The sequence below is a fragment of the Bos indicus genome, chromosome 6 (assembly GCF_029378745.1).
Source record: "Bos indicus isolate NIAB-ARS_2022 breed Sahiwal x Tharparkar chromosome 6, NIAB-ARS_B.indTharparkar_mat_pri_1.0, whole genome shotgun sequence".
In the NCBI taxonomy this organism is placed as follows: Eukaryota; Metazoa; Chordata; class Mammalia; order Artiodactyla; family Bovidae; genus Bos; species Bos indicus.
In genome coordinates this window covers 105,366,820-105,388,667 of record NC_091765.1, presented here as the reverse complement: position 1 = coordinate 105,388,667, position 21,848 = coordinate 105,366,820, and the positions used below count along the sequence as shown (strand labels likewise).

Here is a 21,848-nt window from a genome sequence, read left to right as displayed (position 1 = left end):
CTCAGTGCGTATGAAGGGCCCCCTCCTGTGTGCGTGGTGGGGTGCTGGGCGTGCTGCGGGGCGGACAGGCAGTGCTGGGTGCCTGCCCTTGAGCTCCCGTTCTAGCAGCAAGCCAGCAGACAGATGCCCAGACGATGTGCGTGCTGCCAAGAGTTAGGAAACAAGGAATACAGGGTGACTGAGTGTCTGTGGCCACCTCTTCCAGGAAGACCACAGGGCTTGTCCGGCAGGGATCTAAATGAGAAGGGGGCATTGGTGTGGACCAGCTGTGGGCAGTGCTTGTGCTGGGGGGACAGAGTGGCCTGGGCCCCCGAGGGAAGGGCTGATGGGCACAGGTGCCCAACTTCTGGGATGCGTGGAGGGGCGGGGACCAGCCCCTTGCTGAGGCTGGCCCCAAACTGAGGAGTGTCACAGGAGATCTCAAAGGGCAGACATGCGCTGCAGAGGACACTAGGTCTCTAGCTTTTTTTTTAAATCATGAAGTCACTGTGCGAGCACTATAGAAAGGTCTTAAACATAATGGGAACCGCCCCAGACCCCCTTGAGGTCTTTACGCTTGGGTGTTCCTTGTACACTTCCTCTTGGGGAGCCTCCATGTGAGCTTTAATAGCTGACCAGGGCTGTTGGGACACTTTTCCTGGACTCCCTCACCCATCTGGTTGTCGTTTGATGTTTAGAGGCTCCGTGACCTCCCTGCGCTCACCCCTGACATGTGGCTCTGCTAGGGTCTTTCTGGCCCAAGAGGGCAAGGTCACAGCTTCCTGAGAGCCCTGGCCCCATCCCACTCCCACGTGGCTCCCACACGCCTCCTGGGGTCTTGCCCACCACCGGCTCGCCCCTCCCCACCCCTGCAGTGCCTCCAGAGCATCCCTGTCTTGCCACCTTGCTGTGTCGGCAGCAGCAGGACCGTCTTGTTTTCTTTGGCCTGGGCACCTGGAGAAGCGGGAATACCCTGTCCTGTCTGGAGGCCCGTCTCAGCCTGGAACAAAGTCACTCGCTGCCCAGCAGGTGCTGGTGGCTTCAGAAGGTCGTGCCAGACCCTGTGCTGGTGGCATGGACAGAGTGGAGGTGAGGTGGCAGTGCAGAGGGGCGGAGGGTGGCTGCTGGCTCTCTGGATGGGGGCCAGTTCACCTGCAGGGCTGGCCTGGGAGTGAACAAAAGGTTCAACCCTGCAAAGCATCCCTGCTCCCCTATGCCCAGGTGTAGCTAGAGGTCAGGACACTGGTGAGAGGTCAGGACATCAGAATCTGCCTGCAATGTAGGAGACCCAGGTTCGATCCTTGGGTTGGGAAGGTCCCCTGGAGGAGGGCATGGCAACCCACTGCAGTATGCTCATCTGGAGAACCCCATGGACAGAGGAGCATGTACAGTCCATGGAGTTGCAGAGAGTCAGACACGACTGAGCAACTAATACACACAGTGAGCACAGCTGTTCTGGTAAACTTTTGTGGCTTCCCTGAAATATCAATAACCTCAGATATGCAGATGACACCACCCTTATGGCAGAAAGTGAAGAGGAACTAAAAAGCCTCTTGATGAAAGTGAAAGAGGAGAGTGAAAAAGTTGGCTTAAAGCTCAACATTCAGAAAACGAAGATCATGGCATCTGGTCCCATCACTTCATGGGAAATAGATGGGGAAACAGTGGAAACAGTGTCAGACTTTATTTTTTTGGGCTCCAAAATCACTGCAGATGGTGACTGCAGCCATGAAATTAAAAGACATTTACTCCTTGGAAGGAAAGTTATGACCAACCTAGATAGCATATTGAAAAGCAGAGATATTACTTTGCCAACAAAGGTCTGTCTAGTCAAGGCTATGGTTTTTCCAGTGGTCATGTACGGATGTGAGAGTTGGACTGTGAAGAAAGCTGAGCACCGAAGAATTGATGCTTTCGAACTGTGGTGCTGGAGAAGACTCTTGAGAGTCCCTTGGACTGCAAGGAGATCCAACCAGTCCATCCTAAAGGAGATCAGTCCTGGGTGTTCATTGAAAGGACTGATGCTGAAATCGAAACTCCAGTACTTTGGCCACCTCATGCGAAGAGTTGACTCATTGGAAAAGATCCTGATGCTGGGAGGGATTGGGGGCAGGAGGAGAAGGGGATGACAGAGGATGAGATGGCTGGATGGCATCACCGACTCGATGAACATGAGTTTGAGTGAACTCCAGGAGTTGGTGATGGACAGGGAGGCCTGGTGTGCTGTGATTCATGGGATCGCAAAGAGTCAGACACGACTGAGCAACTGAACTGAACTGATAACTCAGTTGGTCTAGAATCTGCCTGCAATGTAGGAGACCCCAGTTCGATCCCTGGGTTGGGAAGATCCCCTAGAGAAGAGATAGGCTACCCACTCCAGTATTCCTGGGCTTCCCTTGTGACTCAGCTGGCAAAGAATCTGCCTGCAATGTGGGAGATTTGGGTTCAATCCCTGGGTTGGGAAGATCCCCTGGAGAAGGGAAAGGCTACCCACTCCACTATTCTGGCCTGGAGAATTCCACGGACCATATAGTCTGTGGGGTCGGAGTCAGACACGACTGAGCGATGTTCGTTTCACTTTACTCCATCTTCACTAAACCAGCAACAGTGAGTCTCGCATCTCTGAGGCGAGGCAGTAGCTACGGCAGCCGCAGCAGGGAAAACACCCATGGAGCCTGCCTGGGCTTCAGAGGGGCCTGGTTGGGGAAGAGGTGGCTGGATCTGCTGTCAGAGTCAACTTACTTACACAGCTCCACCAGACCCCAGAGCTCTCTAGACCTCCTGCCCCCGACTATGTCCCATCCTTCACCCCCGGCCCTCTTCTCAGACCCGGAGTGATGAAGCCACAGCTTGGCGGTCCGGGCTGGACGACGAGGCGCAGTGCCTTCCCCCTGCCGATTGCCCATGTCCGCCCCTTCTTAGTGTGGGTGGCGGAGCGGAGGCTGTGTGGCAGGCGTGGGGCTGCAGGCCTGGGCTCGGCAGGTCTGTGGATCCCCAGTGCCTGGCCCTGAACTGGCGTGGTGGCTCTGAACCCCATGGGCAGCCCCCACCGTGGGAGAGCCCCCGACCCTCGGGCTGACAACGCCTCTTCACAGATGCAAGGCTGGTGTCCTCTGTAAGAACCGTTCAACGTGGAGAGGGAGCCCTGGGTCACGCTTGTTCAGGCTTCTAAATGGGCTCAAACAGGAGCCTTTGTAAGACCCCCGTGTGGTCCCTTTTCCCCCACAAATCACCTGTTGAGCCCTCTGTGACTGCTCCTGACACCGGGCAGTGGTCCTGAACAGTGGGAAGGCCTCTGGGTCCTGAGGGTGGCATGACCGCCTGGTGCCCAAAAAGGGCCTCGTGAAGGCTGTGGCATTCGCTGGGTTCCCGTGGTTCCGGCTGTAGGAGCAGCTCCTCCTGCCAAGCCTGCCCTCCCCACCAAGCCCTGCAGAGCACCGCCATCCCCACCTCTGAGGAAGCCGAGGGCCCAGCGGGGACCAGGCCAGTGGGCTGCAGGGCTTGATGAACGCTGGTGGAACTTGGGGCTGCTGGGGGTGCAGCCCTGCCCTCGTGCCCTGGGGAACTTGCTGCCTTGTTTCTCACTGTTCTGCCTTTGGGCAGAGTGTTGACCGTCGGCAGCTTTGTGGGTGGAGTCCAGAGTTCCCTGAGCAGAGGCCCTGGGCTGGAGCTGGGTTCTCACCCAGGTGGGTCTCGCTGGCCACATCTATGAAATGGAACTAACGGATCCCAGCTCACAGGGAGATACTGTGCCCACAAGGCGCTCGGCGGCTTACTCAGAAGGAACCAGTATGGTGGCTGGGCCGGGGTCTGGTGATGGGCCTTGGGTCTGCAGGATAGACCCCACAAGGAACAGCCCCTTAACAGGGAGGAGCTAACCTGCCTTTAGCTTCTGGAGGCTGAGGAAGCCTGCACTGGGCAGGGACGAGGCTCTCAGAGGAGGTTCCCCTTCTGTGTCCCAGGCTGGAGCTCACGTCCACTGGGCAGCAGCTGCCATCGGCCATGCAGGTGACCATCGGAGACCCGTTGTGGTCTCCATGCTGGGCCCACGCAGGGAGGCACAGGAGCGCTTTGAACAGCCGGGGTCTTGCTGGGCCCTAGGGGGTTGGCGGGATCCCGCCAGTGTGCTTGCCCGTGAGGTGGTTGAGGCTGAGACGCTGCTCCAGGGTTATCTGAGCGCTGGATCCTGCGGGCGGGGCTGGGAATCCGGTTTAAAACCCTCCCTGGTGACCGTGATGTGGCCGAGTCTGGAACCCCTGTCACTTCACGCTCCCTTCACCGTGTGACAAGGAGACGGTGGCGGTGCTGTGATGCTTCTGTCGTTTGGAAACACAGATGGTGTGTCCCGCCAGATGGAAGGCTCTTCTCTTGTTAAAGCCGCGGCTGGCAGGCAGTGGGGCTCCGGGAGGTCTTCCTGGAGCCCCTGTTCTGTCTTGGGCAGCGCTGCCAGCCCCTGGGGGTGTTGTCCCTTTCCTGGCAGGGACCAGTCTAGGAGGTCAAAGCCGCTGAGAAGGGGCCGCGGGAGCAGTGGAGGGCAGGCAGCTTCTCTGTGGGCTCCCCTTCCAACCTGCCTGTGCCACACCCCTCACATCCCACTGGCCAGAAGTTAGTCCCGCGGAGGGGCACAGCTCTCGCATCCCATTGGCCAGAAACTCCCGTGGAGGGACTCATCCCATTGTGGACGGACACACCCCTCACACCCCATTGGCCAGAAATTGGTGCTGGGAGGGCTGGGAAATGTCCTGAGCTGGGCGCTCTGTACCTGCTGAGCTCTGGGAGAGGGGGCTGGTGCCGACCGTTGGCAGCCCGCCACCCTTCCTCGAGGGCACGTGTGTGTGTGTGTGGGTGTGTGTGGGTGACAGTGGGTGGTGGCTTAGCCCGGCTTCTGGATGGAAGACAGGCAGCTTTTGGCGGTGGGGGTCGGGGGCGGGCTAGACTCTGGGTTAGCTGACGAGACAGGGATTCATGTCTCCACGCCCAGCCTGCCCCGGATTCTGTGGTCGGTGGGGAAGCGCCTCTTCCCTAGTGGACAGCTTCCTCGGGACAGCCTCCCTCTCAAGTGCCCTGGTGGGGTTCGCGTGTCTTCCTGCTGCTCTCTGGTTCTCAGGGTCACACCAGTCCCTCCCAACCCCCTGACCCTTGCCTTCTCCCTGTGTTTGTCCTGAGGCTCCTCGCCCTCTGCTGTGCCACGGGCCTCTCTCCAGCCTGTGTCCCGGGTCCTCCTGCCCCCAGGCCCAGCTCACGTGCCCTCAAATGTGCCTCCCCTAACCCCCCTGCCCCCAACTGGCTCACAGAAGCCTTTCTTCACTGTTGCGTCTGGTGGACATGTCAGAAGTTCCACTGTATTCTAGTAGATTTAAAATGGTCTTCCCTGATAACTCAGGTGGTAAAGACTCCAGCGGCAATGCAGAAGACCCTGGTTCGATTTAAAATAAATCGCGAGTGTAAGGTCTTTAGAGCAACAGGAAGGACCGCTAAGTCCCTTCACTGTGGCCTTACAGACGCCCCTCCTGTTACGATGCCATCAACGCCAGGCGGTCAGCTCAGCACTGAGTCTCTCCCAAACCCAGGGAGGTACTTGGTGACCACGGGTGTTACCTGGAGACTCACGGGCCCGCCTCCTGCGTCAGTGTGTGTGTCTCAGGGGCCGCTTGTCTTGCAGAACACCCAGTGCATCCCAGAAGGCTTGGAGAGCTACTATGCCGAGCAAGACTCCAATGCCCGGGAGAAATTTTACACCGTCATTAACCACTACAACCTGGCCAAGCAGAGCATCACCCGCTCCGTGTCGCCATGGATGTCCGTTCTGTCGGAAGAGAAGCTCTCGGAGCAGGAGACCGAGGCCGCAGAGAAATCGGCTTAGCGAGATGGGCAAGTTCCTTAATGGTGTCGCTTGAAGGTAACAAGGGGACTTTGAGGGACATTTCATCAAATATAATTACTGATAATTTATAGAGGTGACTCATGTATGGTGCAACTGCTTCTGTTTGCTAATTGCTGCTTTGCAAATACAACTTGCTGCGGACCATTCACGGGCGTAAAGTCAAGTGCGTATCAGCACTGCTTAGGGAGCTCTGCCACCACTTTCCATGTTAGGGAATCTTAATTTAGTGACTTTCCTGGGATTTATTGGATGCTGTCAAAAAAAAAAATTTACACTGGATATGCAAGGGGTTTGAACTTCAGATAAATAATAATGCATTTTGTGGAATTTTTTTTCCTTTTAAACCACCTTGCTGTTTCGCAAACCTTACTCTACAGCCACATCTAGAGTGATCCCTGCTGTGCTAAGGGCAAGCTGTACTTCACGTTTCTTCCCACCTCCCAGAAGGGTACTCCGATAGGCCAAGAAGCCCATGCCCCATAGTGAATGGTGGAGGACGGTGGGAAGGAAGCAGAGAGGCCCGGAGGCGGGGGCGGCCATGCCCTCCTCCCCCGCGCTCACTGCCGAGTGCGCAAGCGCTGCAGCGAGGACGTGGCGGCCTCTCTGTACAGAGGGCGCTGGCCGGGCAGAGGAGTCAGTGTGGCCCCTCAGTACCTGTGAACTGGGTCAGAGCACGTGAGGTGGGGACTCTGGGAGGAGGGGACCCTGGGCCACAGGCTACAGATCCCCGTCTCCCTGTAGGTAGTCTTGTCTGTTCTGTGATGGGCGGAGTAGGAATGAAATCCAACCAGCCCTTTTGTCCACGTCTATTACGAACAAGTTTGCACCGACATGCCCGTGTTAGCAGGTTAGTTTTGGAACACTTAGTTGGGTGGGAAAAGTGAACAGTGTAATTGCTGGTATAAGTCAAGACTATGTTGATTTTTATTTTGTGGGACAGATGTAACTCCTTTGATGTAAGAAACAGGCTGGAAAGGCTGGGAGGGGGGGCTGCAAGTCCAATTATGACATTTCCATTCACAATCTTTGTAAGACAATTACGTTTCAGCCTGAATCTTGACATTAAAAGTATATGTTTACAGAATTACCAGTTAGATAAACCAAGTGTGTAAGAGGATTATATAGAAAAAAAGACATTCACAGACATTTTCTTCCGTGTTATTTGAATGTGTTGTTTCTGGTGGACATGTCAGAAGTTTCACTTTTTTTTTTTTTTTTTAAATCAAAAATAAATGACACATAGTGCAAGCTGTGTTGTAAACAAGCATGGTGGTCATGGCCATCTCCATTACTGTTCCCTGAAATGTGCTTCCAAAACATAAACAGTGTATTTTATCATTAAGGGTGTCTGGAAACAATGACTGTGGCCTTGGAGCGGTGGGTGGGCATGTGGAGTTGTGGACGTTGTGAGGCTGTGGGGGACGCAAAAGAGCAATAACTGTGCCAGAAGTCCTCCTGTGTAGAGAGGATCCATCAGCCAATTCCAGCCCACGTCAACGCAGTGCCAAGGCAACCCTGTTTGTGTTTTCTAGTAGGCGTGTATTTTATAGACTGTAAACTCGTTCATGTGTAACTTTCGACATTCTCAGTCTGTGCAAATAAAGAACACAAGGATCCCTGTGGAGGCCCTGGCCTGTCTTGTGGAGAGCCCTTGACCATACCCTGGGGCCCACGAGTACCAGGGACTTTCTGCACAGATGTGGTTGCAGATGCTTCACGAATCTGTACCAGTGGGCGTTCCCAACTCCTGGGGCCTGGGTGGGAGGAGAGGCCCAGGCCCTTCTCTGGACGCAGCTTCTGGGGGGCCCCAGGGGCAGGAAGTCAGGCCTCCCCTGCCCGCCCCCCTCTGCCGCAGGAAAGTGCTGGGAGGAGCCAGGCCCCTGCTCACATTTCTTCCCCGACAGGAGGCAGGTGGCCCGCAGTGACATCCTAACCTTGGACCCACCAATAAGACAGTAAGTGGCCGCGGTTCTATACTAGTTTCACAGGGTGAATGAAGGCGAGCTGGCTTTTCCTCTGCTCAGGAGTCTGTGCATCAGTTGCTCAGGCACACAGGAAACCACAGGGAGCGCAGGTCATCTGCCCTGAGGAGCGGCTGACCGCGTTCTTCCTGCTGGGGTGGGGAATGGCCGCTGCCTCCTCTGAATTGGAGACGTTAGTGGAGCAGGAAGCCCACCAGGCCCCCTCCCTGGGGCAGCCCCCGCCCCCCAGCAGCCCCATCAGGTGCAGGAATAACCATCCCCCCGCTCCTTCCCTCTGGCCTCAGGATTGCAGCGCAGACCAGTTTCAGTTGTGTGGTTTTCTTTTTCATTACTGAATGCTTAAGCCACAGGTCTGGTGTCCCTTCTGTGAGCACACGTCTCAGCCCCGCTCCCATCAGTGGCTCCGGTGTGGGGCGCCGTCCCCCGGGCCGCCTAGCTGTCGTACCAATCGAGGAAGAGCAGGGAGAAGGAGCACATCACCAGGAAGAAGAGCACCCACACCCGGAAGCCTGCGTTGTTCTTGATGGCCTGGGGGAGGAGGGGAGGGGGTTGGTCCGAAAGGCCCGCGCGTGTCCACCGGCGCTCCCCCTGCAGGGCTGGGACTGTGGGGGCAGCTCCAGCCTGTCCCTACCTTGCACGGATGGCTTAGTTTTTAAGCAAAACCGAAAGGTGGGTTTAAGATCTATTAGAAGACAGGGTGCCTTGCCCTCGCTGGCTAGCCACCATGTGGTGCCTCTGCACGAGTCCCCCAGGAGAAACGGCTCACGTCCGCCCAGGGTTAGACCCACACAGGCAGGCTCAGCATGCGTGTCTGCTACCCTGGCCTGTGTTTCCTGGCAGTGCGATGGAGGTGGTGGCCCAAGAGTGGTCCCACATCAACCCAAACCTGAGGACTGCACCCAGAAAATAAAGTCCACTCGACAGAGTCGACTCTGGTGGTCCCGTCGAAGACCAGGGCTCTGGTCCAACAAGCTTCTCCAGTGGCACCCAGCCTGGACTTAGGGAGTGGCCCCTGCACCGCAGAACGCTCCTCTGCAGGGCAATGAGTGGGCCCTGGGCTGGGCAGGATGGAACTGTGGAACCGGTCCATCCAGTGCATGGTCCTGCGACCTGCCATGTGTGTGCGGCCTTGACGAGGCGACCACCACCCTGGACTCAGTGCCTCCAAGTCATTCTCGGGACCTAGAGTACCCACCTCTCTGATGTCTTCATTGCCCTCCTTGATATTCTCAGTTGCTCCAACTACTAACTGGTGAATATTGTCAATCTCGGCTTCCTGTGGAGGACAAAAGCAGATAAATATAACTGTCCTCCTTCCCCAAGTGTCTGTCACAGTAGAAACAGCAGCTGCTGCATGCAAAGGGCAGGGGTTTTACACACGTGAACCCACATGTTCTCACAGCACCCAGGAGGTAGGCAACACTCCCATTTTACCAAAGGGAAACTTCCAGCTCAGAGAAGCTTAGTAACTTTCCTGGAGAAACAGCACCCAAGTGGCAGGACTGGGACTGGATGGGGGCCTTGTGCTCCCTCCACCCCAGCTTGCCACCTTCCCATCCACTCACCGGACAGGAAGGGACAAACGTACGAGCCTGATCACAGAGCGGCTGCCACACACCAGGGCTTTTAAGGTGCACGTGGCTTTAAAACACACACAGTAGCTTCAAAATGGTGCTTTGGTTGCAAAATTTTAGTCAGAATACTTGGAAACCTTACATGTGGGCTCCTGGGCTTACACAGAAGCGTCTGGCTAATAACCCATCCTGCACCCCAACACTGCCCTCTAAGGGGCAGGGCTGGCTGTCCTTCCCCCTTCCTCTAGGGGGTGGGAATGTAAACAAGCTCGGGTTTTAGGGAAACCAGACTGACATGGAACCAGTACCGCAGAGAGGAAAGCGACCTTCAGCCACCCGCTTCCCAGCAGTGAGAGCCACACAGTGGAAGACCCGAGGGCCAGGGACCGCCTTGTTCTCTAACTGCGTCCTGGAGACGCTCCCAGTGGGGGCAGGTGCTCCCATGAGTGTGTTGTGAGAGCCACCTTGCAACACAGATGAGAAATCTCAGACACACTCAGCTCTTTTCAGGTCTTAGAAATCCTGGGAAGCCAGGTGCGGCTCAGTCTGTGCTCTGCAAGACCCTCCCAGGTCAAGCCCCGGAGCCCTGGGTGTGACGCAGGCTGGGCCTTGCTCCCACCCCGCGGGGTGCCTGTCCAGAACTCCAGGACAGCTGCTTCCTGTCTGAGAAGCAGCCCCCTAACCAGAAGCAACTGTGAATGGCAGTCAGTGCCCCTCGGTGGCTGGGCTGAGGAGCAGACACAATGGCTGTGGAAGTAAGTGCTGCTAGTGCACTCAGCCACTCAAAACCTGAGTGCTTCTTGCTGCACATAGGCTCTGCCTGCTGGTGAAGCTCTGGCTGTGCCATGAAACAGGGCATCACCCAGGTCGGCTGCAGCCACACCCACAAATAACAACGGTTCCTAGTTCAGTTCCGGATGGAGAGCCCAGGGCGGGCCGGGCACTTCCTATTCTCCACCCAAGAGGGACACGCGTGACCTGGGCCCCGGTCTGCAGAGGGGGAGGGGGCTGGGGAGTACCGCAGGTCATACAGCGAGCAATGGGGAACCAGGTTGGAGCTGGCTGTCTGGCTCTGCTGGGGCTCGGAGAGCGAGACATCTGATTGAGCTGTTTTCTGTGTTAGGTGGCTGAACTGATGCCCATTAGCCTTCTAAATGGAGGCTTAACATATATGGACTAGAATAGTTCCTGCAATGTGCTCATGAAAAGAGCAACTCTTGCAAACCTGAACAGCCTCGTGTGCCCAGTGTGCAATGATCTGACTCTGGCTGTGTGGTTTAGGGGACATTTTGTGAGTGGAGTCTCTTAAGTCAAGTGGCCCAGTTTAACACAGTGGAGAAAAATGATTTTGTCCTTCAAACCTTCCAGTCTGGGGATACTGAATACAAAAGGGAAATTTTATCAGGTGTTTTCTAAAAATTTTGTCGGTTAGTGGCTAGAAGAACTTCCAACAGCAGGCAGGTAGAAATGAAATGAAAATCCACTTATGAGAACAGTCACACTTCCTGTGAGGACGGGACACCCGAGGTGGCAGGGACCTGGCATCTGGGAGGGCCGAGCCTGAACCTGCACTGTGAACCTGAACTGAATTGCTGAACTGCTGATTGTAAAGCTACTACCCATCAGGCACTGTGCTGGGCACTTTCCATGGGTTATGTCTGTGCCTTACGACAACCATACAAAGGCTGCTCCATTTTATAGATGGAAAAATACTGTGGCTCAAAGAGGCTCCCCAGCTTTCCCGAGGGCACCCAGAACCGCAACCTAGCTGTCTCCCTTGCCCAGGGGCTCTGCCGCATGGGGCTGGGGTGCGTGGAAAGCTGTCCCACAGTCCATGGAATTCTCTAGGCCAGAATACTGGAGTGGTAGCTATTCCCTTCTCCAGGGGATCTTCCCAACCCAGGGATCCAACCCAGGTCTCCTGCATTGAAGGCGGACTCTTTGCCAGCTGAGCCATCAGAGAAGCCCAAGAATACTGGAGTGGGTAGCCTATCCCTTCTCCAGGGGATCTTCCTGACCCAGGAATCGAACCGTGGTCTCCTATTGCAGGTGGATTCTTTACCAACAGAGCCAGCAGGGAAGCCCAAGAATACCAGAGTGGGTAGCCTACCCCTTCTCCAGCAAATCTTCCCAAGCCAGGAACTGAACCCAGGTCTCCCGCACTGAAGGCCTATTCTTTACCAGCTGAGCCACAAGCAAACAGTTGCAGAGCCCTGATGACCTCAGAAGAAATGTCCCAAGTTCTGAGTAGATGCCCCTGTAAGATAAAACTGAAAACAATTATTTTTTCTTACCTGCTGTAAAACCTTCTCTGTGAAGATCTCTTGGAGTCTGGTGATTTCAACCACTTTCCCTTCTATTTGCCTTCATTAAAAAAAAAGAAAAACAGATACACATTAACTGTTAGTACCTGGTGATCTTAACAGCAATGTCACACATTTCTAAAGAAGTCGTCTCTTCTAAGTGAAGGCATGGGAGGGAGGGAACACCATGGTGACTCACAGTGGCCTGCTCAGGACACAGGCTCAGGAGGGCAGAGGCTCATGCTCCTCACTGGTTCCCCTTTAATGCCCTTCAGCTTTCTGGGTGTACTGGATGGTTTGGAAGCCCACCCCTACCACTTCATAAGCTGACCCCTGGGACCCCTGACTCCTAAGTCAGTGCGGGGCCAGGAGCACATGGCTGTACCCAGTAGTTACAAAAGGCAGAGTCTCCTTTAATGCCGAGCCCTGTCCTAGCAACACAGTCATACGTGGTGGGGATTCAGAAGAAAACGCCAGAATATGCTGTCACCCAAAACCCTGTTACCACTCAGCAGGTTAGAGGAAAGGGTACATTCGCCATTCAAACCAACTCTCTGTGGAAAGGAAACCTCCTTTGATTCTGGCTGAAAATATCCCATCTGGGTTCAGCACCGGAGCATGTGGGCCTCTCCTGGTTGCCTGGACAGCACAGGCGACCCTGGGGTGGTCTAGCGGGTGTGCGTCTAGAGGCTGAGCTCCCAGCCCAGGAGGAAGCAATGTTCGGTGGGGAGATGACTCCTCCAGACCAGGTGAGGGAAGCAGAAGAGAGGAGAGTGAGGAGGGGCCAGGGCAGGAAGAGCACCATCTTGAAGAAGGACTGGGAGGCCCGCCTGTGAGGGCAGAGGCTGCAGAAGAACCCAGGGCAGTGGTCAGGGGAAACCCTGCACTCAGCCTCCAGGGCTGCAAGGCTGACATGTCAGGACGAGTCTTCTTTTGGGAAGTGGCCACGATGCAACAAGAGTTTCAGCACGTCCTTTCAGAACACTCCCGGCATTCCCAGGGCAGCAGGCCCGAGCGCTTTCACTGGAGGGCTGGGCGGTGACCCTACTCACGTGGGCCACAGCCATGGGCCTTCTGTGTGGCTGATAGCCTGGTCAGGGAGCAGCAAGACCCCAGTGGAGCCCTCTGCAGGGCTTCCCTCTGCCAGCCGTCCCTGCTGCTGCTACTGCTGCCGCTAAGTCGCTTCAGTCGTGTCCGACTCTATGCGACCCCATAGATGGCAGCCCACCAGGCTCCCCCATCCCTGGGATTCTCCAGGCAAGAACACTGGAGTGGGTTGCCATTTCCTTCTCCAGTGCACAAAAGTGAAAAGTGAAAGTGAAGTCGCTCAGTCGTGTCTGACTCCTAGCGACCCCAAGGACTACAGCCTACCAGGCTCCTCTGTCCATGGGATTTTCCAGGCAAGAGTACTGGAATGGGGTGCCATTGCCTTCTCCGGCCAGCCGTCCCTATTTATACTTAATTAACCCCTTTCATCTTAGGGTAGCTAGGTACAGACAATCCCCTCCTGGCAGCTGTCATGACATGTGCCATCATGACCTTTCAGATGGGGCTGCAGCACCTGGGAGCCTGGGAGCGGCCCACAGAGGGTACCTCGCAGGCCCACAAGTTGAGGGGCAGTGAATTCGCGCAGCTTCCTTACGGGGGGCTGGAGGCAGGGGTAGCTACATTTGGCCCAAGGGCCACATGTGGATGCCTGAGCACCAAACTAAATGAGTGAAGTTTCTACTTTCTGGGAAAGTTGTAAACTAGGCCATTTGCTCACCCGGGAACCCCACAAACATACCTGACTTCGTCAAACAGGCTGTTCATTTCACCAATCAGGCGCTGATTTTCTTGTTCAAACTGTAAGGAAACACACACATTAACTCGAATCTCAAAGCAACCCACCCAAAGGCAAGTGTCTAGCACAGTGAGTCTGCGCAGAACTCTTTGATCCACCCTCCGAGAATCACGCCGGAGCCCCTCTTTCCAGCATGGAGTGAGTCAGCGTTACTGGGAGACCTTGAGCATTCACGTGAGGATAGCCAGGCTGCAGGAAGAAAATGAAACCCCGCAGTGCAGTGGGGCTGCCTGAGGCTAGACTTCTCAACTCGCTCGTTTGAACCGCAAGCGTACAAGCTGACTTTTATGACTGATGGCGAGCGTGGAGAAGTGTGGGTCATCCCCGTGATGCGTGTACCACGTTGTGTGTGTCTCCAACCTTCTGTGTGACTGTGAGCTGCCTGGACCCACACACCTGTTCCAGCTGCAGTCACACATGCAAATGTCCTGTGAGGCACCTCTGTGCCGGGCACCGCACAGGGAAGAGAAGGGAGCTCTTGGCCTGCAGAGGCTGGAAATCCAGCTGAGGACCAGGCCACCCTGCCTTAGTACAGCAGCAGGGATGAGGAAGATGAGGGGCAGGGGCTCGGTTCACCTGGGTGCGCTGTGCTCTGCCTCTGCCCCTGCAGGGGAGCAGCCTTGCTATCCTGGCTGGTGCCTTCCCGTGCTGCTCTGCCAGGTTTCCTCAGCACCCTTGCTGGCTTCATGCCTTCCCTGCTGTCTAAGGTCTGCCCTCCCTCCCTTTTGGTCTAGGTGATCTGGTCCATTCCATCCCTGCACCATGAGCATGGGGCCACTCCACACTGAGGCCTCCACTCCACCCCAGACCCACCGGGTCAGAAGACAGAGAGGGGGAGCGGCAGGGGGTTGGAGGAGTGCTGGGGAAGCCCCCCCGAAGGGCCACCCCAACCACAGCAGGCTGCCTTGCTGGCTGCTGAGATGGTACTGAGATGGCCCTCCTAACTGTGCATCAAAAAGGCGATTCAAGGGAATATAACTTCACTCCTGAGTTTGAAAGAATCAGCTCCGTTAATTGTCAGCAGTCCAGTATTCAAGAAAAAAATATTATTACTTCAGCATGTGGGTGCTAATTTGACTAATTCTCTCAGGTACTTTACTCAGGTTTTGGATTTTTCCTTTGGGCAAGGGGCATTTTCTTTGAATTCTTCTAATGACAAAATATGGCCCCAACCTTTTAAATCTACAGTCCTTTCATGCTTTTGAACTATTCCTAAACAAAATTAACTAGTGGTTTGAGGTGGTTTATTACTGGAATGTTCCTTGAGAACAAAGCTTGCTTTTTTCCCTCCCCAGCTGAAGGGCATGTGGCTTCCATTCAGGCCTTTGTGTTACTGTTCCTTCTGCAGGGCTCCCAGTTAGCAACGTCGGGAGTGGATCACATTCTGGCTCTGACTTCCTGCCAGATGGGTTCTTGCAGTTACCTGAGAAATTCCCCATCCCTGGAGGAAGTGAGAGAAACAAAGGCCTGAAGGGATCAAGCAGTAAGGTGGGATGAGGGGAGAGGTGTGTCTATGGCCAGCCTTAAGGAGTGCAGGCTCCATGCACGGGGTGGGAGTTACAATGAAACTGCATTAACAAAAAAACAACACAGCAGAACCTGTTTCCCACAGCCCAGTGCCCAGGAGCCTTCTATCTCGATGGCCGGTCGATGGCCGGTCGATGAGGCAGAGGCCAGACTGCTGCCCGCAGTCCCCTGCACAGGCAGGGTGGTTTCCGAGGTTGTCTGGGCAGCAAACCCGTACACCTCCTCTCTCATCTGCCGAGTGAGGCAGGGAGCCACCAACACCAGGGGAGGTGGGGGATACGGCAGGGGCTCCAATGACCCATGTCCTGTGTCCTCAGGGGGACTCCCTGGCTGACCCTGGGCCGGCCACTGGCCTTCTGTGTGGCTGTCAGTTTCTCTGTGTGAACAGACATGGTGGGTGATTCCTATCCTTTCCTGCCTGATCCTGAGGGTAGGGAGGGAAGCCTCCTCCATCTTCTAAGCTGTTTGCCCTTGGGTGGGTAACACCCTCTCAGTGCCTCTGTCTTCATCACTAAACTAGGGGAAACTAGAGTACTAATAGAGTTGGTAACAACTTTACCTCTATGAATGTTAATTCTTGTTATGTCATTCTCCAGGACTCAGATTCTGGATATGCAAAATGAGTCATTAAATGCTTTGGAGGCCCCTCCCTGGGATTCCCTGGTTGCTCAGTCAGTAAAGAATCTGCCTGCAATGTGGAAGACGTGGGTTCAATCCCTGGGTTGGGAAGATTCCTTGGAGGAGGGCATGGCAACCCAGTCCAGTCTTTTTCCCTGAAGAATCCCCATGGACAGAGGAGCCTGGCGGGCTACGATCTACAATCCATGGGGTTGCACAGAGTTGGATATGACTGAGTGACTAAGCACGCAGCACAGAACCCCGGTTTCAAGTTCAAGAGGACCACACGGCTCTGGGTCCCTTCAGTCTCTCGGGTGTGAGGAGTCCACGCACAGCACTCTCAGCGGGGCTCCCTGGCACTACACAGGCACCGTGCAGCTGCAGCCCCACAATCAGCACCAAGGACAGGGGGGCCTCCAGGCCCTGGGAAGACACACCTGCCGGCGTCTTCCTCCATCTCTGTCCCCCTGAAAAAGGGGCTGAGAGGCCTAGATGACGGGGAGGGTGGGCAGGCCCGTCCTGGGGAGAAATGACAGCAGCCAGCCGGCCTTTCTGGGCTGTTCCACGCTATACTGCTTAGGTCTCACCCCAGAATACGGTGCTTTCCCTCAGTGCAGACCCCCAGCAACTGCCAACAACAGTGGGAGGTGTCGCGGTTACAAGTCCTACCACATGGGGCGTCTAAACTAATAAAGCTCAAGTGCTCAGACGCCGCTGGACAGAGCAGGTGACATGATTTAACTGCTTTATTCCATTTAGAAGTCGGCCAGACTTTCGAACAGGACCTCCCAAAAGGGTTTATAATCTGGTTTAAAGGCTGCAGATCCACATTGTGCATACGCTGTTATAGAAATCCTTTTCTAATCCAGAAAAAGAAAATCACTCCTCCCAAGGCCTCTGAGTGTCAAATGAGGAGAAATATCTGCGCTGCAAAGACCTAAGAAGAGTTCACTAGAGCAACACAGTGGACCCACGGGGGGCTTGGCCCAGAGGGCAGCCTGCCTCTCAGCTTGGAGCCCACTCCCCAGACCTGCTCAGGGCTCTTCCAGTTATGTTTTATTTGTGCCAAACACCTTCACACCTGTGGCTCCGTGCCCCTCACCCTGACCTCCACCTGTGCCCCAGTGAACCTTCCCAGGGTCTAGACCCCAGCTTTCACCCGTGTGGCGCTCAAATTCTATCAACAATGCTCATGTTCCCAATGTGTAAGCCAAGCGTGGCCACAGACCACAGGCCCTGCCAGCCACCCACCTGGTGCTTCCAGGGGCCTGCCTCACGGCACAGGGGCCGTGGGACACTTTTCAGGCAAACTGAAGAACTGAAGAACAGGAGTCACTTTCATGTCTTTAAAACTTACCCCAAAGAAATAGATTACTAAGTGCAGTGGTTTCACTGGAGGCAAGTAAAGTGAAGGTGGGCTCAGAAAGGAGGTGTTTTTCTCTGTGTAACATCAGAAAACAATTTGGTTCCACTCAGCCTGACCACAAACATCTGCTTATATTAACCCAGGGGTATTAATATACCTGTATCACGAGTGATGAATGGAAATGTGCGAAGAATTACATAATGCTCCGCAGCCATTCTGGAACAAGTATCAACAGCTCATGTGGGTGAAATAATGGATTAAATTGCTATTATAGAGCTTAATTCATTATTTTACCCTGAGGAAAAATTCCAAAACAATGACTATGAATTATGACCACAATTTGCTATTAACGCTTTCCAATTTAAAACCAATAGTGTGGCATTTCTTTTTCTTCATTTTCAGGGTTGAGCCTTTTAAATAAGATTCGGGTCAGTCGGACTGTAAGGTATGGTACTTGGCTATGAGCCCCCGTTAAGAAAGGAGTGAAGTGAACATCAAACAGCCTGTCATAACGGTGCTGAATGGAACAGCCTCCTGCCCCATCCTCTTGCAATAACACAATAAAAATTAGGGAGGGATGCCCTGCTGGCTCTGATCGCTAGGGTCACCAGTCTCATGACACTGAGGTAGCTAGCATTATTGGGACTGGTCGCTGGCACGTTTTTGGACGATGCTTCCGTCAAGACAGCACAAGGAAAGGCACGCATGGTGCTCCAGCCATCATTATGGAAAGACAAGCCTCACGATGTGAACGTGTGTTTCTCATACGCATCGATTACATCACCCTCTGAACATGCAGGGAACGCAGGACCCCATGGGCCCAGCAATAATCTCTCACTGTTGGCGAGGAAACAGCCGCTGAGCAGCTGCTATGTGCCCTGCACTCCGCTGGGCGCTCATATATACATGACCCCATTCCTGACAACCCTGTCAACCTCCCAAGCTCAGGTTCAGTGAGGCTCAGCTTCTTGCCCCCAAATTACAGAGGCAGTAAGTGACACATAGGATTCAAAACTTGCTCTGTCTCACAGCTCACGTTGCTGCATCATCTCTCACTGGGGCCGAGCATCTGCTGATCACAGATATCCTTGCTGCCAGCCCTCCTCTGGTCCAGCCCCCGTGCAGCCGACAACTTCTGAGCCCACGTCTGTGGACGTTCACATGCTGCTGCTGCTCACCGCTGCCCAGTTGGGGGGAGAGGCAACAACTGGCAAACAACGGCCTGCCATTCCTCTACCTATTTCCTTTATGAAGTGGGGCAGCGTACTTTTAAAAAATCCTTAAATAGAAGCTACGTTCTGCCTAAACACAAATGTATTCTTTCTTAATGAAGGGACAGTGCTGTACATATTTTTATCTCTAGCAAAGATAGGGTGGTCACGTTACATGATCTGGGGGAACACATGACATCATTTACAGTTATAAACTTATTTTGTATAAACTGAAGAAGAACTATGAGGTTTCAGGAAATTTGGCCATCATCTAGCTATAGGGGAGCATGATCAAACTGCCCTTCAGTCTGCTGGCTTCTCTGCCTTGACCTGCTCTGGCCCTGTGTCCCAGGTGGTGTGTGTCTCTCTCCACCCTGGATGTGCTTTCAAACACCTGCTGTCAGGGGTCTCCCACGGTCACGTCTCCAGCTGGAGCCCCAGGCCCGGGATCCCAGCACCCACCAGACACCTCCCAGGACCCACACCTGCCCCTGATGGAGGGCATCACCCCGACTGCCGGCATCCTGCGTCCCCAGGTTAGAAAGCTCCCGGCTCTTTCTCCTCCCTCTCTCTCACGCCCAGCTGCCCTCCCCGATCACCAAGTCCTGCCCACTTCCCGTTTCTCATCTCTGCCCTCACTGCCCGCCCTGGCCATCACCCTCAACCTCTCCCAACTGGACTGGCTAGCAAGGACTGCTGCTTGGAGTCGTGTGCAGGCCTCTGGGTGGCATGCTTGCTGGACTGGGGAGCACTGAGCAAGTATCCCAAATTGGAGGTGTATCTGGACCATGACAGAAGCAGGGTATCCTATACCGCTTTAAGGTATCTGAGTTACTTCCTGGGCTCAGAATTATTTTTGTCTATCAAGGACACAGGGAGCTCTGCCTCTTGTTCCACAGCCTCCAAGGGAGTGCCCCAGAGCAAGTCCCAGGAAAATCGAGGCTAATGGTATCATCACTGGAATCAGTGTCACGCTTCTGAGATGATTTAAAGGGGAAACTGCTCATCCGAGAGAATGAATGTTTGTGAAACAGCCCCGAGTACAAAGCATGTATGAGGCTCCAGTGAGCAGCAGCTACCACCCAACGTGGCCCTCCAATCCTGCCGTGAGTGCAGCACACACATCACAGCCCTTCCTCTGCATTCATACATGCGCGCATGCACACACACACACACACACACACACACACACACACACACGAGGGCATGCCCCGCTCCCCTCCCCTGCCCCGGGCCCTGCTAGAAACGGACCAGACTGGGGCTCTGACCAGGTCTATCGCTTTTCTTCTGAAATTCAACCAGAGATGATAAGCTGCAGCTGGCAACTAGGGCATGGGTGACTAAAAGGTGACACTGGCAGTTAAAGTGGCACTCGTCATTCGCAGTCATTACTTACGCTTTCTTCACAGTATCATGTACCAGCAATTCAAACAATTAAAAAGCACCATAGCAATGAGTATAAAAGAGTCATTTAGAAGACTGTTTTACTGCTGCCAAAAAGACATCTAATATTAGTAATGTTATTCTAAGGCAATTTCTTCCTTAATTATGCTATTGCAAATTTAAAGCATATGAAAAGTATACTAAGAATTAGGAAATCAAGTGGAAAATTGTATCTAAACTATAATTTTTAAAGCTCAGCATAAAAATAAGGGTAACAGCATTTAGGATGACCTTCTATTCAATGAAATATTCTTACTAAAACTAGTTAAAAACACATGATTAGGAAGAGACTAGCTTACCATTTGTATTTCTTCTGGGGACAATTCATCTTCACCTTTGCCATCTCCCCAGCTTCCCAATTCAGGTTGTGCTTCAACTGGAACCTTTTCTGTTTAAAAAATAAATAGAAAGCAAATTAGTCACTTTAGAACAGGTTGGTTTAGGAGGCAAGCATATTAAAAAAACCCGAGACGAAGCAAAATTGTAGGGCTTTGTCCATCCATATTTGATTATCTCTCAGTTAATATTCAAGTACTGTGGTGTGATCCTTTACAATGTTTGGACCTGTGCTGTGTGTGCTGTGTGTGTGTGTGTGTGTGTGTGTGTGTCAAAAGGGGACCCTCCATACAGTTTCGGTACTGCCGTGATCTCAGCAATGGTCACAAACCAAATGGATGTTTTTCAGGACCAGTTTTCAAGTGGACTTTACTTCAAAACACATACTCACACACTTACATCCTTCCCTCTGCTTTTTAAAGACTGTCAAATGTACGGGCAATTTCATTAAAATGTTTCCTGTATTTCATTAAAATACAGGAAATGACACACCACCCCTCATGCCCTTCCCCCCCAGAAGTAGCCACTCATTGGTGCTGTGATGTGGCCTCGCAGGCTCTCTCTGGCATGTTCACATACAAACAGATAAGCAATTCCCTGCCTTCCCTGCCCCCACGCCAGCCCAGAAATAATTTATAGTTTTGCGAGTGTGGTATTAATTATTTGCTTTTCACAGGTATATCAACGGTAACATGTTGTTCTAAAACTTGCTTTTTATAACTTCACAGTGCATCCTGGTGATTTTCCTATGTCACTCCACATAGATCTCCCTTGTTCTTTACTTTTTAAGTATTTATTTATTTAGCTGCAGCCTGCGGGATCTTTAGTTGCAGCATGCAAAGTCTTGGTTCTGACACTTGGGGGGTCTAGTTCCCTGACCAGGGATGGAACCTGAACGCCCTGCACCAGGAACATGGAGTCTTAGCCACTGAACCACCAGGGAAGTTCCTACTTCGTTCTGTTAAATTGCTGCATAATATCCCACTGTAAGGAATTCTCTGTGTAACTAACTCCACTGATAAACCTTGTACTTCTGCTAGTACGTGTGCCAGGACACACTTTGGTGCAGTCTGATGTATTCCAGGACAGCAACCTGGGAACAGACTGCTGATGGGTGGTGTAGGAACATTAACCTAGAGAATGTTTTCGTCATGATCATAAACATGGACTAGACCTCTGAGACAGCAGACCAACAGCACAGCTCCCAGAAGGGGCTGTGCCACCTGGAGCCCTGAGGGCGAGGCCTGTGTGGCTCCTCGGGGGTGGGTGGATGCTGGAGCTTCGCCCTTAGGTGGAGGCTGTAATGGGTCTTCTTCCTACAGGTGACTCTGTCTGCTGTCTCAGCAGTGCTTCTGGGCTTATCAGCGGGTTGCCAAGTACTTAAAAGGCAAATACCGCTTCTTTTCCTCCCCGATGTCAGTTAAATTCCCATGGCTGCTCTCAGTCCCATGAGGGAGGCAGAAGTCCAGAGTTTTTGTCTGGAGACTGATAAGGGAAAAGTACATAGTGATGGTGTCAGTTTACAGACAGCAGATTAGGCAGACCTGTGTACAAAGTACAGTTATTATTCTGGATATGTCATCACAAAAAAATAAAATTAAATGTGCATTAATTTTTTTAAACACCATCCTTGTAGAGAAGGGGGACAAAAAGAAGCAAATGTAGAAAAATATGGGAAACCTATTGAAAATATGTCCATGACTTTGTGCAAGTTTTTAGAAAATGGCTGTTTTTTTTTTTTTTTTTTGCCAGAACCATCATTGTATTTATAAATGACACATG

The 21,848-nt window shown here is 53.3% G+C and overlaps 2 protein-coding genes across 5 annotated transcripts in view; one reads left to right on the top strand and one right to left on the bottom strand.

Moving 5' to 3' along the window:
* NSG1 (neuronal vesicle trafficking associated 1) overlaps nt 1–21,848 on the top strand; it is a 52,212-nt gene that overhangs the window by 26,011 nt on the left and 4,353 nt on the right. For 2 of the 3 annotated variants that reach the window (XM_070791794.1, XM_070791792.1), the window contains exon 5: nt 5,642–7,485. In XM_070791794.1, the coding sequence (XP_070647895.1) occupies nt 5,642–5,842 (201 nt within the window). In that variant the 3' untranslated portion in view covers nt 5,843–7,485. Of the gene's footprint in view, nt 1–5,641; nt 7,486–21,848 lie in introns of those variants that run through there. The other variant, XM_070791793.1, reaches the window with a different exon arrangement.
* The window catches only part of STX18 (syntaxin 18), a 118,372-nt gene continuing 103,289 nt past the window's right edge, over nt 6,766–21,848 (bottom strand). For both annotated transcript variants that reach the window (XM_070791791.1, XM_070791790.1), the window contains exons 7-11: nt 20,030–20,118; nt 13,509–13,567; nt 11,714–11,783; nt 9,041–9,121; nt 6,766–8,373 (exon numbers count right to left, since the gene is read on the bottom strand). In XM_070791791.1, the coding sequence (XP_070647892.1) occupies nt 8,278–8,373; nt 9,041–9,121; nt 11,714–11,783; nt 13,509–13,567; nt 20,030–20,118 (395 nt within the window). In that variant the 3' untranslated portion in view covers nt 6,766–8,277. The remainder of the gene's footprint in view (nt 8,374–9,040; nt 9,122–11,713; nt 11,784–13,508; nt 13,568–20,029; nt 20,119–21,848) is intronic.